This window comes from Hyperoodon ampullatus (assembly GCF_949752795.1).
Source record: "Hyperoodon ampullatus genome assembly, chromosome: 12".
NCBI classification, from domain to species: domain Eukaryota; kingdom Metazoa; phylum Chordata; class Mammalia; order Artiodactyla; family Ziphiidae; genus Hyperoodon; species Hyperoodon ampullatus.
Window position 1 is genome coordinate 81,393,439 of NC_136925.1, and position 16,696 is coordinate 81,410,134.

The 16,696-nt window shown below is 44.1% G+C and overlaps 1 protein-coding gene across 1 annotated transcript in view; it reads left to right on the forward strand.

Annotated features, from left to right (window-relative positions):
• Nucleotides 1-8,740, forward strand: part of FNDC1 (fibronectin type III domain containing 1) — a gene marked incomplete at both ends in the record, with an annotated part of 97,568 nt that extends 88,828 nt beyond the window's left edge. The window contains 5 exons of the mRNA XM_079716660.1: nt 482-561; nt 3,067-3,096; nt 3,867-4,028; nt 5,382-5,504; nt 8,625-8,740. Of these exons, the coding sequence (XP_079572786.1) occupies nt 482-561; nt 3,067-3,096; nt 3,867-4,028; nt 5,382-5,504; nt 8,625-8,740 (511 nt within the window). The remainder of the gene's footprint in view (nt 1-481; nt 562-3,066; nt 3,097-3,866; nt 4,029-5,381; nt 5,505-8,624) is intronic.
• Between the last annotated feature and the right edge of the window lie 7,956 nt (nt 8,741-16,696).

Consider the following 16,696-nt stretch of genomic DNA (forward strand, 5'->3'; position numbering starts at 1 on the left):
CTTCTCCCTGCCAACAATGGGTTTGCATTGTCACACTGTCAAACATCCTGCTTTTTCACACACAGTCCAGTGATTAGAATTAGGTTACGATTGGAATTCTGCTTGGTAAGCGTTTCACTGCTCCAGCTTCTCCCTCGGGTCAGTAGAGCTCAAGACGGGGCAAGAGGAGACCATTGCATCCAAGGACGGGCCTGCGCGGGGCAGTTCAACCCTTGATGCTCTAAATAACACACACAATCTAAGTGACCTGTTTGCCCAGTATGCCCCTCTGTTCCCATTAGTCACATGTATTGTTTTGAAAAGTTATTCGAAAATGAGAAAGTTTAGAAATAACCCGAAGAAATAGCAGTGGTGTATGCATTTGTGAAAAATAGGACTCAAACCCTGCCACAGAGTAGGTGCTGAATAGTGTGGGTGTATGTCTCATTACACAAAAATTAAACGAGGTTCTCTTTCAAAAAATGTTTTCTTCCAATTTCAGGTATTATTTCAAAGTTCAAGCCAAAAATCCTCACGGCTATGGACCTATCAGCCCTTCGGTCTCATTTGTCACAGAATCAGGTATGGGTGACTTCATGTTCTCGTTTTTTTCCTTTTCTTAAAAACAAATAGTCTGAAATCATGTCTACAATAGAATAAAAACTGAAGAAGTTAAATCCTCTTCTCTTTAATCAGTTCATATTGGATGTCATTTTATAAGATAAACATGATTTTCTTTCTGCTAAGCTAAAAGTTGGATAATAAAATTTAAAGTAATCATTGGAACTGCCTGGGAAGTGAAAAGGTCAAATTCCAATGAAAAGGGGGGGAAAAATCTAGTTTTCAACCCTGTGGGAAAGATAAGTTTGAACCTATCAGTAGAGATTTAGTTACACAGATAAATTCCTTTTGTTTTTTAATTGCAAACAGCTGAAGAGCATAAATGTCATGTGACCTGAGGGCCAGTTGCTTCTTTCAATTAGTCAGATCTCTAAGTTGCTTCCTTTACTAGGAGACAAAAATGTCTCTACTTAATATGGAGGATCTAATTAAAATACTGTCCATCTTGCAAGCAATATCACTCAGAGGATGTCCCTACTTTGGGATGCTGGTGTGCAGAGCTCTTAAGCCCTTCAGTGAAATGTCCCCGTGGTCATGGTCTGAGGCAGTACACACAGAGCTGGCCCATGGTGGCAGGTGCCGGCTTGGCAGCCTTTCTGTATAGGAAGCCAGGCTGGAGAGTTGGTACCCCTGGTCCCAAGACAGGCACTTACAGAAGCCCAGCTGGGTCGGCTCCACACTAACGTGGCTGTCGCTTCCATTTGGTTAGATTATTTCCTAAGAGCAGGAGAGTAAAACAAGCATTTACACTTATAGCTAATGGTATGTCGCTTTATTTTATAGACAGCAGATGATGTCAGAATGAACGATCTGTACAAAGGGGCAGCACAAAGCAGATTTGGAGGAGATGAAAATGTGCTGTGTGTGATTGTGGTGGAGTTCCATGAGTCTATATGTGTGTTAAAAATTCATAGGATGGGGCTTCCCTGGTGGCGCAGTGGTTGAGAGTCTGCCTGCCAATGCAGGGGACACGGGTTCATGCCCCAGTCTGGGAGGATCCCACATGCCACGGAGTGGCTGGGCCCATGAGCCATGGCCGCTGAGCCTGCGCATCTGGAGCCTGTGCTCCGCAACGGGAGAGGCCACAACAGTGAGAGGCCCGTGTACCGCAAAAAAAAAAAAAAAAAAAATTCATAGGATGTGTACCCTAAAAAAGTAATTTTAATCTGTGATAATTAAAAAAAAAAAAAAAAAAGGATGGCCCATGTTTACCTGGCCTGTATTTTATAAAAATGAACTTCTTCTAAAGCAGAACTCCTTATAATGTAGTTTCATATTAAGTGGCACTATTTGGGCTAAGATATAGACCTTTTTTTTTTGTTTTTTGGGTTTTTTTTTGCAGTACACGGGCCTCTCACTGTTGTGGCCTCTCCTGTTGCGGAGCACAGGCTCCGGACGCGCAGGCTCAGCGGCCATGGCTCACGGGCCCAGCCGCTCCGCGGCATGCGGGATCTTCCTGGACCGGGGCACGAACCCGTGTCCCCTGCATCGGCAGGCGGACTCTCAACCACTGCGCCACTAGGGAAGCCCTAGACATGTTTTAAAACAGCTTATTGAGGTAGAAATGGCATACAGTAAACTGTTCATCCTCAAAATGTACAGCTGAGGAAGTTTTGAGGTATGTTTATACCCTTGGAGCCATCACTGCAGTCATGCTGGTGAACAGCTCCATCACCCTGACAGTCTCTTCCTGCTGCTGTACAATCCAGCCCTCCCTTCCCTCCCCGTGTGCCCATCCTCTCGCCTCTTCTCAGACAACCACTCATGGGCCTTCTGTCACTATGGATTCATTTGCACTTTCTAGAATTTTGTATCAATGGAATCATACAGTGTGAGTTCTTTTGTCTGGCTTCTTTCACTTAGCATCCTTTTGAGATCCATCCATGTTGTCATATTTATAAGTAGTTCATTCTTTTTTATTACTTAGCAGTATTCCATTGTATGTGCCACAGTTTGTATCTATTCACCTGTTAATAGACATTGGATTGTTCCTACTTTTGGACTATTACAAATAAATCTGCCATGAGCATTCATGTACAAGTATTTTTAAGGACATATGCTTTAATTTCTCTTGGGTAAATACTCAAGAGTAGAATGGATGGATTGCATAGTAGGTGTGTGTTTTTACTTTTTTAAGAAACCACTGAACTGTTTTCCCAAGATGGACACATTTTAAAACATAATGAGTATTGAATTATTTTGTAGTACCCAATGTCAAAATATTATCTTCAAGGACCCACACCTTCTATATAAATAATAAGACAATATAAATGGAAAAGAGTATTTCTTGAAAGGAAATGCCTAGAAAATAAAAACTAAGGGAATGTCTTAGCATCTGTCAAATGAATCTTACACTTTATCTATTCTAGGTTGGTTAGTTCTTTTAATTACAAAAAAAAACATTTCAACAGTTGCATGGTTGTGTGATGTAATAGTGAAGTCAATTATTTATTTTTCATTCTACAGATAATCCTTTGCTTGTTGTGAGGCCACCAGGTAAGTTTCTCTTCTTGATAAACTTGACATTCTAGTAATCAAGTTGAATATTGAATATGAGATTCTTATGGTTACAAGTAGACACGCTGAACCATTTTTGTATTTTCATAATTTTCTGATAACTTCTGTGGTTTCTTTGCACCCATCATCCTAATCTAGGGAAAAGCATGTTCTGGAAATTTTTAAATAGGGCCATAGCAGCCAATATCTATAAAAACCATTATGGGTGGCCAGTATCTATGAAAATAGATAACTTTATTTTCATAACCCCTTTGAATATTTTAAATTGCTGAAAAGATAGCAAAATGCATTAAGTGTACGACAAAATTTTACTTTGTTTTTCAAATAAACCAAGAAAGACCTATTGCTTAAGTTCAGGGCTGGTCTTATAAGTGACAAGAACAGGAGGTGCCTGTGCTGAGGGATTTTGAGGGTGGGGAGGTAGGGTGACATGCCCTGCAAGGTCAAATTTGCCATTATAGCTTATGTTTCTTGGCTTAAATTAGGCTTTTTCTTACTCTGAGAATCCTTTATAGAAATGCAAATACGTTAACTGCATTCAGGTACAAGGAACTCCCCAGTTGTACTTCAGTACAAAGAAAGAAGAGAAAAGACAGACAGAGAGAGACCACTGGGAGGTGGGAAAACTGCTCAGAAAAGCCCTGAGAGAAGGGGAAGTCCCAGTGAATAAATCAGATTCTCTGGTATTTTGTGCAAGAATAAACACTGTGAAACGCCATGACTTAGAAGGTGTGCTGTGTGTCGTCCAGGTGGTGAGCCCATCTGGATCCCATTTGCTTTCAAACATGACCCTGGCTACACGGACTGCCACGGCCGACAGTACGTGAAGCGGACATGGTACAGAAAGTTTGTGGGAGTCGTTCTTTGTAATTCACTGCGGTATAAGATCTACCTCAGTGATAACCTGAAAGGTAGGTCTTTAGGGATGGTGTGCTATGGGAAGGTGTGGAAAGCTTTTAGTTTATCAGATGCTAACTTGACATAGCAGGTGCATCAGAATGCATTTGAGGTATCGACTCATCACATCTCAGTCTGGCTCAAGTGCAAACCAGTTTTGCAGGCTCTATTCTGGAGTGACTAGTATTTACATTGGTACCCAGGAATATATGTATATATTTTAAATCGACTACTTTTTAGGAATGAAATCCAAAATTCTGTTAGAAACTTAAAGGCTGTTTTTCTTTGTTGTTAATCCCATAACATTAACAACGAAGAAAAACGGCCTTTAAGTTTCTTTAAGGTATGAGTGTAAGCTGGAAGTATTGAGGAAAAGTACCCCCTACGATTTTTGCCATTGGAACAACTTTACAGAGAAACAATGTGGATGGTGAAACATATGAGGTGCGCTCTTTGTTCTGTGTCCAAAAATCACATTGTTTTCATCATGGTAGGGGATTAAAACAAAGAATAACATAAGTATTTACCTTGAACTACTAACATTTCAAAATGCCATTTCTACCCTGCTGGTTTTAACTCACCCACCTACCCAAAATTGTTTTGTATTTCAAAGTTTGCACAACTTTTAATTTTTCTAGTACATACATTTAAAAAGAAAGAAAACGTTCCCTCAGCTGGTTTATATTTTGTCATAGGTTGCTAGTGCTCATCATTTCTAGATAATGTCAAACTCTCCCCAGCCATCCCCCGCTCTTGCAATGTCTCCGTGTCTACGCCTCTCCCTACAGCCGGTCTGTCTGTCTCTTGCTGCTCTTTTTTTCCCTCTTGCACACACTCCCCTTTTGTTCCTCTGCTTCAGAATTCCTGGGAGAGGTGACACAGCCATGTCTGGTATCCCAGGGTTGAGAGAAGCAACTTTGCCCTACTGTGCAGCTCTGGTTCAGGACCAAGGACAGCACCTCATGCTACAGACACACCCCCTACTTCTAGTTATGTATGAAAAGAGTTTCTTCTATTTTTCTAGGTATTCATGCTTTTCACAATTATTTCATAATACAGTCTCTGCCTATCAGAGTTTCCTCCTTTTTCTTAAACCAAAGAGTAGAAAGGTCTCCCATTTACAGGCTGAAAATGCCTATAATCTTAGTAGTTTCCATTTAATGAACACTCGCTAAGTATTTAGCATACCCGATCTTGCTGAATCCTTATAACACTTTGAAATCGGTGCCATTATCACCCTCTTTCAAACATGGAAGGTATGACACACAGAGTTTAAGTCATGTGCCCACTTCAAAGCTTGTGCAAATTCCTCAGCCAGCTGTGGCAGTTCTGGAGCCGTCACTGACGCATCGTATTCCTTTATGCAGATACCTTCTACAGCATTGGGGACAGTTGGGGAAGAGGTGAAGACCATTGTCAATTTGTGGATTCACACCTGGATGGAAGAACAGGGCCTCAGTCCTACATAGAAGCCCTCCCTGCCATTCAAGGTAATGTGAGCAAAGGCCCAGGGTACTATACCGGGGGGTGGAGAGGAGGGCTGATACAAGGAGAAAAGTCACTGTAGCTCCGCATTTGGTTTACCATTTGAAGATGGATATTAGCAGAATTTTGGAGCATAAAAACAAGGAAGAAACAAAATACTCCTACCACATGCTGGGTTTAGGGTGAGCCTTGGAGAGGTAGGGACACAAAGGAATATAAGACCTTACCCCTACTCTCAGGAAACATGGTCAGTAATTGGGAAGGGAGGATAAATATGTGAAAGGTAACTAAGAGCAAAAGCAACTTAAAGTACAAATAAGGACAAGAGTTATGTCACATGATTGTCCCATGGTCAGGTAATTGTGTAGATTATAGTTACTCTCTGAGTTCAAAGGGCGGGGGCTGCTGCTTGAGGCTTCCAGGGAAGGTTTTCAGAAGAGGCAGTCTGAGCTGAGGCATAAAAATACATGCAAAGATTAGAGGGCCTTCCAGGTGGAGCATGCCATGACAAGAGTCCAGAGAAAGAAAAAATAAGCAAATACAAACCAACCATGATATGCTTCAGGAGAGCATGTATCAACTATTTCTTGATGGCATTGCAAGGTGAAGATAAGTGTATTAATCTCAAAGTTAACAACTTGTAATACATTACTAACTGCCCCAAGACCCCAAATAAACAAATAAACAGAACAATTGAATGAAGTCCAGCGCTTTTAGTGATCTGGCATTTTTTAAGATATAAGATGCTCTGATCTTTAACATTTTTTAGTTTGGAAAAAAATACCATAGGTGGTACAAAGATTACCCATTTTCAAAAAATTAAGATACATTAAAATACACAAAACAGTAAAACAGGTATATTAGGCAGGGTTCTCCAGAGAAACAGAACCAATGGGAGAAAGAGAGAGAGAGAGAGAGAGAGATGGAGAGAGGGAAAGAGAGAGAGAGAACAAGATTTATTTTAAGGAACTGGCTCTATGATTGTGGAGGCTGGCAAGTCCAAAATCTACAGGGTGGGCCAGCAAGCCTGCTAGAGACCCCGGGAAGAGCCAATGCTGCAGTTAGTCCGAAGGCAGGCTTCTGGCAGAAGACCCCTCTCTTCAGGGAAAGTCAGTCCTTTCCTACTAGGGCCTTCAACTAGTTGGATGAGGCCCACCCACATTGTGGAGAGTAATCTGCTTTACTTAAAGTCTGCTGATGGAAATGTTCATCTCATCTAGAAAATAATTTCACAGAAACACCTAGAAAAATATTTGACCAAATAGCTGGATGCCATATCCTAGCCAAGTTGACACAGAAAATTAACAATCACAATAAACATACATAATATACCACATCTCTTAATTGTTTCAGGATCTTGCAGTGCCCCAGGGTTAGTGTTAAATGCCTTATTTGTATTTCACTGTGTTTCTGTGACTGTTGTCATGGTTTTGGCTCTGAACAGAGGTGCTGGTTCATCAGAAACTCACTGGCGGAATGGCAGGTAACCTTTCATCTTATAAGAGGACACAGGGCCAAAGGGGTGAGAGCAGCTGTTGAGTTGCCAACATTTTTTGAGGAGGTTGGAGCATCACTTCTTGAAAGGAGAAGTGGTCAGAACTGCTGCAGGATTCTTTCCTCTGAGAGATTTACTTGAAAGATCTGAAAGTCTACCGCAGATTCCAAGACGTACATCTTGGAGGCCTGAGGTTCTAGGCAAGTCAGGGGCCCCAGATTCTGTGGGAATCTTGGTTAAGGTTGCTTGCGCAGCTCAGGGCCTGCCCTACTGGGAGTGCTCCATTGTGATTGACTAAAACGATCTTCCTCTGTGGAGAGGGAGGGAGGACTGATGAGCACGCTTTCCTACCTGTGTCACACATGTGGAGACTGGATTATCCCCACAAATCATCCTTGGGATAAACCTCAGAGGGTGGGTATTGTGACTCCACACAAAAATGGCTGTATTTATTTGGAAGTAACTTTTGTCGCAAGAACAACTTATCAGAAGTCTTCTGTCTAAAAGGAGGTTGTAAGGATGGGGATTCTTCCTGTTGGTTCAGGTGCTTTTGATGCTACGATACAGACACCAATTCCCAGTGTGGGTTCTTTTCCCGCACCACCAAGCAATTCTCCAACACCAGTGGGAGCTCTACAGTTCAACTCTGTTCTGAAACCACTTACCCAGAGATAGCATCAGATGCCATAGTTTCAGACCTCAGTCCTACAAGACTGCCCCTCTTCATCCACTTTATTTTATTTTTTTTTTTTGCGATACGCAGGCCTCTCACTGTTGTGGCCTCTCCCGTTGGCGGAGCACAGGCTCCGGACGCGCAGGCTCAGTGGCCATGGCCATGTGGGATCTTCCTGGACTGGGGCACGAACCCGTGTCCCCTGCATTAGCAGGCGGACTCTCAACCACTGCGCCATCAGGGAAGCCCTCTTCATCCACTTTAGATGCCAATCACAAGTCCACATGGTCACCTGTCCTTCTGATAAGGACAGGCTATAAATCAGAGGTTCCCATGACCCCCTCTTTGGATTTGATTAACTTGCTAGAGGGGCTCACAAAACTCAGAGAGACATTTCACTTACTAAGTTTCGGTTTATTATAAAAGGAGGTAACTTGGGAAGAGCCGGGTGGAGGAGATGCATAGGGCAAGGTGTGGGGAAGGGCAGGGGGCATCCACGCCCCTTCCAAGCACCACCCTGCCTGAATCTCCACGTGCTCGCCAACCTGCAAGCTCTCCAAACCTGTCCTTTGGGGGTTTTCTGGAGGCTTCATTACCTGGGCACAATTGATGAGATCATTGGCCATTCGTGACTGAACTCCATCTCCAGCCCCTCTCTTCTCCCTGGAAGTTGTGGGTAGGGCTGAAGGTTCCCCCCCTACAATCACACGGTTGGTTCCACTGGTGACCAGCCCTCATCCTTAGGTGCTTTCCGAAAGTCACGTCATTATCATAAACTCCGGGGTGGTTGAAACAGGGTTTACTATGAATATAATAATATTCCACACACCTGTATAGCTCTTGTCACTCAGGAAGTTCCAAGAGCTTCAGGAGCTCTGTGCTCCAATGGAGATGAGGACCAATTATAAATCACAATATTGCTGATTATTCTTTCCTCTCTTTCCTTTTACCTTCCAGGCTACTATCGCCAGTACCGCCAGGAGCCAGTCAGCTTTGGCAACATAGGCTTTGGGACCCCCTACTACTACGTGGGCTGGTACGAGTGTGGGGTTTCCATCCCAGGGAAGTGGTAACCACAGGACGGTCGTGCTGGAAGCTCGCCCTGCCCGGCCCCCTCGACTAACTTGCACTAGGGCCTGTGAGCAGGAGAAGAGATGGTGTCCCAAGCCTCACTGTCCCCAGTGTCAGCAAGGCCATACGGTGGACACCGGACACTTCAGGCATCTTTGATCTGGAGCTCAGTCCTACTTCTTGGCCTGGACCACACACAGGATTCAATGTTGCTGTTAACTTTGCTTCTCCACATGTTTTGCTTATAATAGCTCATGCCAGAGACGGCAGATATACATAGCTACCAGGACGCCTGGTGTGACTTTCATACTTTTTAGGCACAAAGTTCAGACACTTTGATATCTCCCGGGATCAGCATAAACACGCGGTGCTTGCTTTGTGGAACACCACCCATGTTCTTTTTTCTCACTGGACCCCTCCAAAAGTAGCTAAATTTAAGCTTTGGATCCCTTTCTGTGCAGTAGAACTGAATTACTAAAGATGCCACCAAAGGAAATGTAGCCTACTTAAGATTTATTCTGTGGACTTACCCACCACTAGACCAATTGTATCAAATCTTACTTGTAAATTCTCAATTTTGATATATATATATATATGTATATATGCATATACATATCCACACGTGTCTGCAAAGACATTGATTAAAATTGCTAAGTTTGTACTTGTTCACTAGATAAATGTGTGTGGGACTTTTTGGAGCAGAAGTGCTGTTTATTAACATCTTTTTAGAAGGGTCCAAAGAATAGGTCTCTGTATAACACAGCAAGAATGGCAAGGTGTGTGTTCTTTCTGAGAATGCTGCTGAGCTGTGGAAACGCTTGGGATGCAGCCATGCTAGCTGTGAGCCAGTGGCAAACTGAGTGATTTCCACCTTCCATCCTCACGTGAAAAATGGACTGGTGGTCTCTGTGCGGACATATCCAGTACGTTTCCAGATTAAGATGTTAGGTCCCAGATGATTTTGAAATCCAGTTTAACAAAACTTCTTTCGCCTTTTCTCCCTAGCTCAGTACTCCTTGAAATAGAAGCATCTTACCCCTCTTAACTGCAGCATGAGACGGTTTATTTAATGACACTTTAATTCTTCTTAAAACGAAGTGTCCTTTCCACGTGAGTGGCACCTCCACGTCCTCAGGCAGCTCTGGGGAATGAAGGGTTTGTCTTCTACGTTTCAGGGTAGAAGAACCAGTAGTGGGAACAAGCCAGAGGCAGACACACTTCTGGGGCCTGGGGGCTGTACCACTACGTAAATGATGTAATGGCAGAAAGCATTCCGCCAACTGGAATCAGTTATTTTCGGTGCCAGCAGCGTGTTGAGGGGAAGCCTGATGTGTCCGGTAGGTTTGAAGATAAAACAGGAAACAAGTCACTGCGGGATTTTTGTGATGGGGCAGTGGGAGCTGACGTCTTCCCCAGTGGCCACAGTTCTCTCTTCTACGGTAAACGACAGTGAAGAAAATGCAGGCGTTGTGACAGTCTGGGAAAATACTAGGATAGGAATCTTCTGGGTTTCTGGGGCTCTTGTACATAAAAGGGGAATTGTTTAAAAGGGTGTCTAAAAAACACCTATTTTCCACACTAACATTCAAACATGCTTCACAATAACAAGCAAGGATAAGATCTTTAAATATAAGTGAATTTTCCTAATAAACCCATCTTTGTTCTGGGGCCTCCCACGAAAGAGATGGGGGATCAGATCCAACATAGAGATGCAGGCACCTCTCCTCCGTGATTCACACTTTCATACATTAAACGTTGTGTTCCCCGTCAGCCTCGCCCTGAAAGGTTTTACACTCATTTCATACACAAAAGGACATGTTTCCCTCAGAAGGACTTTATCCTTACTTCCCAGAAATACAAAGATTTCACTGGTGTTCATTCAGGCAATGTTTTTTGAGCCCCACCTGGAACCTTAGACTGTATTTGATTCTGGAAAGCTGAACTTTTATTACAAAGAGATGTTTGCAGTTCTTTATAGAACTTACTGCAAATCCCAGATGATAGCGCAACCAAAACAAAAACACTGAATTTATGCAAAAAGGTGACAGTATTCTCAATACTCTCTCCAAATTAGGTTATTCAATAGTTCAGATGAGTCCACAGTGGTCACATCAAGTTTCTAGTGCTGTGTGGTCCTGGAGGACACGTTTTAGAGACTCCATTGGCAGCGGGATGCCAAGAAGGGGGCATTCAAGATAGTAGAGGGTCTGGAAGCCATTCCATGTCAAGTTAGAAGAGTTGAATTACCAGATGAGCCTTGTTGGAAAAAACTGAGATGTTCGTCGTTGAAAAACCTTAAATATAGCTGGAAATGTCTAAACCTGCAATTTTAGGCCCTCAGCCTGTTTTTAATTGGCCTGTGAGCTCAGAATGGTTTTTCTATGCATTTAAAGGGTTGTAAACAAAACAAACAAACAGTCCAAGCAAAAACACCAATAATGTGCAATGGAGACCATACGTGGTTCCAAGGCCTAAAATATTTACCCTATAAGACAAAGTCTGTATAGCTGTAGATTAGAGTTTTCTTGAGGTTTAAAGAAGGTTTTTATCAAACTCCAGATTTTAAAACTAGCACATGCTACTTAACAGATGTTTGTTGGCTCTTCTCTGACTTGAGTTATATTTGGTATCTAACTAGCAAATCTGAACTCTGCGTTGAGCGGTTGATCTGGGTCCCCCAGTTTCCTGTCGGTCAAGCCCTCTGTGCTGTGGTCTCGGGAAGTATTATGGTCTCTAGGGGACTTCATGCATATTTAATATAACCATTTGGTTAAAACATCATTTCCAGCTTTTACCAGATGAGTTTTGACTTATTTTTTTCCCTCTTTTGACCTATTCAAGCCATATATTTTGGTCAGTTCAGGAGGGTGGGGAATTTGAGAATTTGGTGATGAATGGGGTTAAAACGCATTTGCCTCTCTGCACAGAACACAGATCTTAGTCACTACACGTAATTATAACCCCACTGGTGGTCCAGTGGTTAGGACTCTGCACTTCCACTGCCGGGGACATGGGTTCGATCCCTAGTCGGGGAACTACTAGATACCGCATGCTGTGCAGCACAGCCAAAACAAAACAAACAAAAAAATAAAGATGAGGAAACTGAAGAAAAGGACTCTTCAAGGATACACAGCCTCAAACTGGGTGGATCAGGCCAGAATGAGCCTTGTGATTCAGAGTGGCTCCTTTCAGTATATATAGTTATCTTAAAGTCAGGTAGAAAAGTAAAGCTCAAACAATGCAAAAATCCTTCCTTAATGAAAAGCACAAATGTATTTCTTACAAAATTCTAAAACAACAATAAAACAATTCCACCGATAGAATTAGCCCACACTTCTGCAACAGAATACAGGTTGTAGATGCCTTAAAATCATCTCCTTAAGATGTAACTATTTTGCAGTTGGAGACAAGAAGTGAGTCTAAAAATATCTTCCCAATAACCCCATGTCCCCATTCTCAGATTAGGCTGAGTCAGGAAAATTGTATGAAAACTCAAAGTGTACTTGTCATGGATGGCGATCGAATTTAAATATTAATTGTAAGATTATCAATGTGCACATTTAAACAATCATGATGAGAGCTAAGCACATAGGGATTTATGATAAAAGGGAAATAAAATCAACACAGAAATGGAGGCTGATAAATTTAACACACACACACAAAATCCTTAGTCCAAATTGGGAAAGCAGTTCTCTCTCACGCAGAGATTGTTTGCTGGCCAAGAACAGAAATGCCCTCAAGTGTTAAGGAAAGGGTTTAAGTGAGGTTGGACCACGTGGTCTCAGGACAGGGAATAACTTGCAGGAGGTGCTGCCGGGTCGTGGAGGTGAGCGAGCAGTTGTCCTTGCCTCCCTGTCAATGAAAACATACGCGCCCCTCCAGCCTGCCAAGCCGTCTGAGTCCTCTGAGCTCCCTGTGGTTTTCTGCAACTGCTGTTTGTTAGACACGCCCATGGTCTTCACGCTCCACCCCCATCGCCACTCCCCTCCATCCGCTTCCCCTCCCACTTCGGGAGTCCCCACCTCACTTCACCAGGCAGATGGCAGATCTCCACGCACCTGCAGCTGCGTCCATCCTGCCATCCTCACCAAGAGCTGCCCCCCTCCGGCCCAGGACCAGACTCTGATCTGTAACTGCAGTGTCTCCCTCTTGAAAGATCCTTCCCCAACATTCAGACGTGCTCTAGCGCTTCTCATCTTAAAAAGTTTTTAATTCGAATTAAAAACTTTTTTCAACACCCGTGGTCCCCTTCAGCTACTCCCTTCACACTGTGTGGCTTTGAGCTCAGGTCCTGAATTAATCACCCCATTCCATCCCCTCATCCCCCACTCCCCTGTATTTCTTACACGGCCACACCCTGGCCTCTCGCAGCTCAGCTCTCCCAGGTCTCTCCTGGTGGCTACATCCAGTGGACACTGATCAGGCTATTTCTGTTGTGATCTTTCGGCGGCACTTGACAGCGTGTCCTTCTTGAGCCATCTCCTACTTGGATCTTCCCTCCCAGCTCCAAAGGCATCCGAGCCTTCCTGGTCCTTGTTTAAGGGGCTTTGGTGTTTCAGGGTGACTCTGGTGACTTTCTCCCCTGGCTTTTCTTTCAAAAGCCTAAACACATAAAGAGATTATTTGAGGTGGGGGAGGAGGAAGGTGGGTATTATGGGGTCTTTGTGGAGTGGGGGGAAGACGGGTAAGAGCAGTGCAGGAGACATCCCCCCAAGACGGAGGGAGGATGCTAGTTGGGGTTCTAGGAGGATCAGGGCCCCACAGACCTCTCTCTCTCCATCTCCCTGGGAATACAGCGGGGTGAGGATGACCATGGGGAGCTGATGAGGCTGGACCTGGGTGAAGGGAGGCTTCCAGCTCACCCCACCCGAGCCCATCCCACCCCACCCCACGGGGCTGGGAGCAGGAGGGTGTTTGCCTTCCAGGGCCATGGAGGACCGTGGTGGACACTGCATTAGTGACAACCATGCCTCTCATTCACAAAGCAGATGTCAACTGAATCCAAAATACATGCCGGACATCCTTCTAGACCCTTTTCCAGGCTGCAGGGTGCTCAAAATACACACGATCCCTGCCCTCGTGGAGACTGTATCCTCGCGGAGCAGGCAGAAGACACACAAGCCAGTAACCAGGTGTCAGCTGGTGGAAGTGAATGGCACAAATAGAGCAGATGACAGTGTCATGAGCAAGTGGGGACCTAAAGCAGCGAAGAGGCTCCTCAATGGCTGGAGAGAAGGGAGGTGGGCATGGAGGGAGCACCAGCAACACCTGAGGCCGAAGGGTTTCTGCCTTGGCCTGTGGGATCTCAGACTTGACTTTTAAAGGCAATAATAAAATAATGCTCATTTTCTGGTCTTTGAATTCAGTAGAACTAACCTAGTTGACCCATTATGTTGCTAAAACTTTGACACCATAAAGGAAAACGTCTTGTTCCTGTCTCACCCACGGGAGGGCTGACCCCAATCCAAGTCCACCCATCCAACTAATCACCCATCTTCAAGATCCACACATCTAGGGGAGAGGAGAGGGACAGCAGGGGTCTTGCAGCCAGAATCACCCAGCCAGGCCTCATCCCTCCTCTCCACAGTGACTGGCTACTGACTTTATATTTGGGTGGAAAAAGGGTCCTTTTGTAATTTTCCCAGAACAAAAGGCATTTAACCTCATGATGAGCTGAAATCTCCCTTCCAACAGAAAAATTAATTGGTGTCTACCTTTTCTGGAACTTTGCCATACCAATTTCCACTACTCACTGAATTATCAGTTTTATGAAGGCAGAGGCTGTAACAGAGCAGGATCCTATGGGACTTTCCCAGAACAGATGCGCCCCCCACCATGTCATCTGCCTGCCTTTTGTCTGTAGAAAAATTTTAGCCAAAGAATAAGTTTAATCGGAGAAGTGAGAAATTGCAGAAAGAAAGCAAAACAGTCAGGCAAGACACAATAATAATAGTTTAGCCATTAAACAAAGTCAAGGACTTTTAGTTCCTCCTCAAGAGCTATAGGCAATATCCTGAGCCATAACCTTTCAGCTGTTTTTCAGATACCGAAACCCCCACCAGGTGGAAGAAATTAACTGTGTGCTGCCCACAAGCACGGAGACCCCAGACTGGCTGGAACCAGAAGGTTGTTGATGTTGACTCCCAATTACATCACCACCAACCAATCAGAAGCATGTCCACAAGCTGATCACACACCCCCCAATCCCCTTCCCTCACCCTGTCTTTAAAAACCTTTCCCTGAAAGTCTTCAGGGAGTTCGTGTCTTTTGAGCACTAGCTTCCTGGATTCCTTGTTTGGTACCTGCAATAAATGCTGCACTTTCTTTCAGCACAACCCAGTGTCAGTAGATTGGCTTTACTGTGCGTGGCCAAGCGGACCCAAGTTTGGTTCCGTAACAAGGCCACATCTGTTATTTCATTTACTATATCGCATCCTGCCATCTAACACAGAGCCTGGTGCTTTGTGCTCTCCTGAGTGCATTTCTTCTATGTGTCCTACTTTGTTCAGTCTGCTGGCCCTGTTCACTTTGTTTCAGAGAATTTGAGGCCAAGATCATTTTCTCAAGGAAGTCCCATTGGCATGGAGAAATCTGTCCAGTGTCTGACAATGGTCCTCTGTTAGCTTATTTCCAGTTCTGTGACAATGTTTTTGGTTTCTGTTATTTTTTTTCCATTTAGAAATTGGAGATGAGATACAATGTAGGTCATTTGTAACATAGAACCTGGAATATAAAAGGTTGGTAAATCAAGCTTATTTCGTTTTTTTCTTTCTGATAGCAGGGAAACTTGTAGTTGGGCAAAAAAAAAATTGAGCAGGGGAGGAAAAACCCATGCACATAGGGGTCCCCAGAAGTTTACTCCTTCCCCTGTCTTCCAGAAGGCTGGTTGATGCCAGGTAGTAGAAGGGGCCTGGGTGGGAGCTGTGTCTCAGGCTAGGGAAGAGGTGGTGAGAAAGATTCTAAAGGTGGATCTCTATGTTGACATCTTGCTTCCTGCTCCTCTCTGGCCTGTCCTTCATGTCTTTGCAGTCTACTCGTACTGGACAGGACCCCTCAGCGCACCTGCAATTTACACTTCAATCCACTGTCCTTTCTAAGAAAAGCAGCTTTGTGAAGGAGCAAAAGTTGGCTACACTGTCCAATTCTCATTGGACAAGAACAGTTCTGGAACTACAGCATGACAGTAGGGAATGTTGAGATGCATCCATCAGATTACATATCCCTTTATGGAGTTGATAGGTAGGTAGATAGTAGAAAGATAGATGAATGGATGGATGGATGGAGAGAGAGAGAGAGAGAGAGATAAGGGAGAATAACACCATCAAGATTTTCAACAGTGATACCAAGAGAGAGGCTCAGGGAGCAAGAGAGACACCAGAAGAGTCACGCTGGTCTACAGGTACCACATCTGTTTGGTCCAGATGTTTGCTCTCGATCAGAAACCTTGGTTTCAGCTCCACAAATTCTTCTCTATCCTTGCTGTCTGCAACTTTTGTCCCATTTCTTCAAAGATGATGCAGCCATTTGAGCAGATATATATGCAGCCATTTGAGCAGATATAGACCTTATACATATTTCATTAAGTAAGCAAACATTTATTATTTACTAACTTGTAGAAGGCCCTGTGATGATGGATTAGTGTCCCACCAGTAAACAGATGTCACCTTCAAATTAGGATAATTAAAGGAAGTTTAAGAAAGGGATTGTTTATGTAGGTGAAGGTGGGAAGCCACAGGGAATAGTGCACCAGTGGGCTGTTGCTACCTGCAGCCTGGAGGGTCAGAGGGAGGAGTGGTTGGCAGGATCTAGAAGGAGAGTCTGACAGACAAGCCCAGCTTCAGAGAAGTGATAACCTCAGTCAATGGATCAAGCAACCCTTCAGGGAGGGAACCCAGGTTTCCTCCTGCTCACTCTCCTCCCTTCCTTTTCTCTTTCCCCTTCCTCTCGCCTTCCCTCCT